A 6,000-nucleotide genomic window follows, 5' to 3' on the forward strand; every position below is an offset into this window, starting at 1 on the left:
CGCTTTACCGCCACCTACAGTATATAAATATACAGTATAATTATCTTTATCTGAATATTATGTGTCATTATCTTTCTATCAAAAGTATATCAATTCATATCAGTATATATTTATATCAATATCTATTCATATTAGTAGATAATTGTTGTTTTATATTATATTATATTATATAAATTAGAATTTTGAATTTGAAATTATATTATATTATATTATATTATATTATATTATATTATATTATATTATATTATATACGTTCAAATCAGTCTGGCTCTGTTTTCACAGGCAGTCGAAAGTCCTCCTTACACAAGAACAAAACTGGACTGAAGTAGAAGTCTGATCTGAGATTTGAGATTTTAACTGATCTTAGGTCAGCCAAAAGTAGTATCTATAATTAACTGCTTGCTGAATTTGAGTCCTAAATCAATCAACAGTAGATCGAAGTAAGAGCGTTTTCACACTCACAATGTGATAAGAACTCACAGGGATTGGGACTAAACAGCTGTGTGATCATAAGAAACCCGTAAAACAAAAGAGACTTAGAGAAGTGGCAGCATCAGTAGGTATCCTCAACTTTTATGTCATACTGTAAGGTAATAATATACTTTACTGTAATGTACTGTGATGTGTACTGGTGTGTACAACTTAGTGGTCAATGCTGTTGCCTCGCACCTCAGGATCTGGGTTTGATTCCCGCCTTGGGCCTGTGTGCATGTATTTTGCATATTCTCCCTGTGCTTGGTGGGTTACTCTGGCTAATTGGCATTCTAAAATTGCCCGTAGCATTTAAGTGTGTATGTTTTTAGGTTTTAACAGAAAGGTAAATTGGAGGCAATGACATTTTAACAGGAGGTGATTCACAATACAATTGTAAGAGGTTAGCTTTGAATAAGGTGATAAACTGATCTCAGGTCAGTGTAAATGGATGTGCAAAGAAACCTGCTTTGATTGTTTTTTTTTAAAGCATCACACACACACACACACATACACACACATCTTTTTTTCCTCATACATTAGACAGTTTAAAAATTATGTCCACACTTTTTAGCTATACCTCTATTATGGCTTGGTTTATGCCCTTGATCATGTTTGATGTAAACTGTTAACATAAAAGCCTATATCGTATAGCCTATATCATTTTGTTAAAGGCTGAGCAGAAAAATAATAATCATGGTCAGTCTATATGCCTCTGTCATACGAAACTTGTGCTGGTCCACCTGGCTGTGCGTATTATTTTCCTGCCCAGCATGTAGCAAATTAAGAGCATGTCTCTCAGATATACCCAAGATTAAAGGATGTACTGTAGTTGTTGCATCTGGAACACACACACAGTCAAACTCACACAAAGGTATGTCAGAGTGTAGATTTGACACCCGGATTAGGAGATTTTACTTTATTTTATTTGAAGATTATTTCTCTATGGAGATTATTATGATACACAGTGATCAGTGTCCAGAAGACCGAGCTGTAGTCATATCCCCTGTGTAATAACCACAAGTTTAATAAACCATCCAGATCCTTAAACCCACATGTAGCCTAAGCTCCTGATAAGCTGATAGGACATAGAAATTGCTTTTAACATACTGTATATTTTTCATTTTTGATATTCTTTGTTTGGAACGTCCATTTATTGTATTTCCAGGAAAGGGAATTATTTGTTAGACAAAATCACCACCTGAGGCTTAAGTTGTCAAGGACTTAAAACAACAGCAACAACAAAAACAGAAATATCTTTGAGTACAAAGGAAGCACCTAATCAAAGAATCAAACAACAGTAGTTATACAGTACACTACCCAGTCGAATAAACTAGATAATAAATAAAGTCACCAAATTAGTGCAAATAGCTAAGAGCTAAGACTAGCTTCCATCTGATAATTACTGCCAAAAAACAAAAACATGTCAGTTTGCTATGTTGGTCGCAGTTATTGGTCTCACATTGCGTAATTTATCCTTAATGCTGGTTTCCCCTTCTTTTAAACATCTTCTTCCATCCGTGCACATTGCTCTTGTCACCCTCCATAAACATTGTGGAGCGTTACCATTAATCTTAACAAAGGAGATTTTCAAACAGGATTTTGAGCGTTATCTTACTCAGTTATGGCACAAATGCGTCACTTGTGCTGGAGACTCTATCAACAGGTGCAATTTTAATTAACTTGTCAGTTAACGAAAAAAAAGTTATGCTCACTTTTGCCTTAATTTCAGTACAGCCTTCATAGCAGTATCTTACTCATTCACCATCATCATTATCTATACCGCTTTATCCTGTATACAGGGTCGCAGGGGTCTGCAGCCTATCCCAGGAGACTTAGGGCACAGGGTACAAGGCACACACATACACACACCCAAAGACACACTACGGGCAATTTGGGAACACCAATTAGCCTAATCTGCATAAAACACAGAGAGAAGAAAGGCAACAGTGTTAATCATTAAGCCACCATGCCGTCCATACTGATTCATCAAAATTTGTTGTAAAACCTTTAATTACCTTTTTTAAATTATGTTTTAAAAACAAAATGTGAGTGTCCAGTGCTATAAACACAGATAAGAGTGCAACCTAAAGTTTCCAAACACAATCTTTCTTTAATTAATTGATCAATTAATTGATTGATGGGGCTAAATAAATAAGGGCTAATGCTAATAGATAGCTTATTTGTGGACGTCAAACCATTAAAGATGAGACGTTTGTTACTAACAATTGCTAGCATGGCAACTTGATGTTGTATAATGCAAATAAAACACCCAATCATGTTGGAAAAGAATACATTCAAGGGTTTAACGTTAACTTCATTACCTGGCATGGTTATTTATTATGTTCCTCTAACAGCACATGATACTATTTTGTATTCCGTTACCTTACAGTGTTCTGCTTTTTAAAAACTACCCCTTTAACATTTATGAAATGTTAGCATGTCTCAATCTGATGAACCATCTAGACTTGTGTAAAGTCACTGGCTGTCTTCATAAATATATATATATATATATATATATATATATATATATATATATATATATATATATATATATATATATATATATATACTTAACTCATTAAACCATCCCTTAAATTACATTAAAAACAAAGATGTGCTCTTCGTTTTGTTAAAATTAACATATTAACTAAAATGCAAAAAACAAACAAACAGGGATAATAAAACACAGATTACATACTTTGAATAACTGTTTATTCTGTTGTTTTTAATGGTTGAAAAACAAATAGAAATACACATCATATAAATATAAAATCACACATATTTAATTAAAAACTGACCAAATAATACTGGGAAAATATTAGATCTTTAATGAGTCTGTGTCTCTGTTATTATAAAAGCGTTACACTTATATACTTGTCTTTGTTTTTTAATATTAGTGAATGATGAATGGTGTTTTCAAATACTGTACATTCAAATATAAGGATTGGAAGATGTCGGACTAATATAAAATTTAGAAAGGGCATGCTTTATGTTACATCTCATAATAAAAACTATATTGAAACCCTCCAGGATTTACCCGAAAGGGTTCAATTAATTGTTTTCAGTTCATAAAAAAATAATAACCAGATACTGAAGTCAGAAGTCGGCCAGATTGGTGACTACGGCAGCACTGTAGATCAGGTCGGAGATGTCTCCTAGGGACGTCTGAGGGTAGTGCACAAGGGGCTGTCCCTGTCGATGCATGCTTCCCTGCCAACAGGTTTGTGCGGAGTGTGAAGGAACCACCTGGTCCATGGGAAAAGACGGATACCCGTTTTGAGTAATGTTACACTGAGGTTTTGCTGAAAAGCCTCCAGCTGAGGGTGTATGGGTGCCAATCTCAGCATGCTCACTCCACTGGCACTGGGGTAGGGAATGGAATGGCCTTGCCACCTGATCTGTTGAGACAGAATGACTTCCAGGTGTTTTGGAGGGCTGGTTTCCCCAGGGGAGTGCTCCAGGGAGATCAGGGGATATGGACGGGACCGGGGGTGTAGATCGAGGCAGATTCTGAGACCAGGGGCACAATGCCTGCCTCACCCAGTCCAGGTCAGACATCTGCTGCTGGTTGTTTGTGTCAGACGATTGGTAAACTTCGGGTCTTTTCTTCTGGCCTGCATCAGAAGAGACTTTAAGAGCGGGGCTTGGATGAGGAAAAATGCCTTCTGCCTTATGATTAGCTGCGACTGGATTTTTCTTCACCGGTCTGGTCAGTCTGCCACTCTTGATGCTCCGAGCACGTCTGTTTTGAAACCACACCTATTAAAGGGAAGGTTAATCAGTTAATTCAAAAAGTCTTCAAACTAAATATGGTATAAGGAATTAGGAAAAGTAAGATTTTGGAAAAAAAAATCAATGCGGAACGTCAGATGACGAAGCATTTCTTATATAGAAATTATGTCTTTAAGATTTTACATAATGTTAATAATCTATGTAGATTTTTGTTTCAAAATTTACGAGACTGGAATCATTGCTTAATAGTTTCAATTACGTAAATAATCATAATATAAGAGTAATACTTGTAAAAATATATTATATGTGTATTCATCATAGCTTATTAATGTTTAGTACTGTATATATTGCACATTGACTCAAGGCGGGAATCGAACCGAGACTCTGGAGGTGCAGGGACAGGGACAATATAGGCTAGATTAAGTAAAAACATAGGCCAACTGTATAAAGATAATTAAAGGTAAAGGTAATTCTATAATTATTTTAAAATATTTTTTTTTGGTAAAAATAAAGAAGCAATACAATTTTAAATATTATTTTAATATGTCCTTTAATATGTCCTTTAATAATGGTGACATTAAAGTATCCAGATTGGTCACTGCATGTAACAGCATGTCAAATTAGTCCCCGCCTAAAAGTCCATATAAGAAGTTTAAAAATAATATTAATGCAAAACTTTATTAAATAGGAAAACAGCTCAGTGTGTTGCAGTGTTTTGAGCCGGTGTGTACCTGGATTTTGCTCTCGGGCAGCAGAGTGAGAGCAGCGAGTCTCTCCCGCAGTGTGATGTCAGGGTATGGCGTGACCCCGAAGGCGCGCTCGAGCTCCGACAGCTGCGCCCGGCTGAAAATCGTCCTTTTCCGTTTCCTCTGGGCTTCTGGTTGCGCGATCCGGTCTGCCTCTGGAGAAGACAGCGCGCGATCGTTTACAACATCTGGCGGGAAAAAAACGAAGAAAGTGCTTTTATATATATATATATATATATATATTATTTTTTTTTTTTACAAAATAAGTAAGGATTACACAGTGCCGGGCTCTGTGCCACAAAATGCCACGCACAGTGATTTATTATTTTTCTTTCTTAATTAATATATTTTATTGTTTTAAAAAGGTAGATACATTTTAGTTACAAATAGGATACTAATCTCTCTGTATTTAAGCTTTTGATCTAATTAATCTATTATTATTATTATAATTATTATTATTATTCGATTCCATTAAAATAATAATTGTTTTACATGTACTTCGTGTGATGTAAATACATTTTTCCTTAAACATAAACATAAATTATGATACCAATCTAAATAAAACTCTAAAACAATGACCAGTCCAAACAGAGCACTACCTTCTCTAAAGACTCACCTGCAAATCGAGCTTCGCTTTTGTTGAAGATAAAATCAATTTCTCCATCTTCGTTAATTTTATGAACATAATCACATGCCTGGTCTAAAAACAAAGCCATAACTCTGATGGGTTTGAGCGCAGCGAGCTGAGAGCTCTCTAAAATCCGTCCTCGTCCTGCCTTAGAGTCTGTCTGAACTTCACAACATCCACCTTTATATCTTTACCTTTCACACCCCTATCACCCCCACCACTATCACCAATTCTGTGAAGTGTTGCTGTGTGTGTGTGCGTGTGTGTGTCTGCTTGACCCACCATACAACGAGCTAGTGTCTTTGATCTCTCATCTTAATTCCGACAAGATGTCTTTGTCTAGACTGAACGGAGTAATTAAAATTTGGATGAAGTTTATTTGGCCCTTTTCGAGGGCGATATTATTATTATTATTATTAT

The 6,000-nt window shown here is 35.6% G+C and overlaps 1 protein-coding gene across 1 annotated transcript; it reads right to left on the reverse strand.

The window, feature by feature from the left end:
• Positions 1–3,570: 3,570 nt before the first annotated feature.
• Positions 3,571–5,668, reverse strand: sebox (SEBOX homeobox). Its single transcript, XM_053484756.1, has 3 exons — positions 5,569–5,668; positions 4,938–5,140; positions 3,571–4,233 (listed from the first exon to the last, which is right to left on the reverse strand). The coding sequence occupies exons 1-3, from the start codon at positions 5,666–5,668 to the stop codon at positions 3,571–3,573; spliced, it is 966 nt and encodes a 321-aa protein (XP_053340731.1).
• Between the last annotated feature and the right edge of the window lie 332 nt (positions 5,669–6,000).

The sequence above is a fragment of the Clarias gariepinus genome, chromosome 24 (genome assembly GCF_024256425.1).
Source record: "Clarias gariepinus isolate MV-2021 ecotype Netherlands chromosome 24, CGAR_prim_01v2, whole genome shotgun sequence".
NCBI classification, from domain to species: Eukaryota; Metazoa; Chordata; class Actinopteri; order Siluriformes; family Clariidae; genus Clarias; species Clarias gariepinus.

Coding starts and splice junctions, on each gene's coding strand:
- sebox (XM_053484756.1), bottom strand. CDS start 5,668: ATGGCTTTGTTTTTAGACCAGGCATGTGATTATGTTCATAAAATTAAC. Junction 5,141..5,568: donor AAGCGAAGCTCGATTTGCAG/GTGAGTCTTTAG, acceptor TTTTCCCGCCAG/ATGTTGTAAACGATCGCGCG. Junction 4,234..4,937: donor TGCCCGAGAGCAAAATCCAG/GTACACACCGGC, acceptor TCCCTTTAATAG/GTGTGGTTTCAAAACAGACG.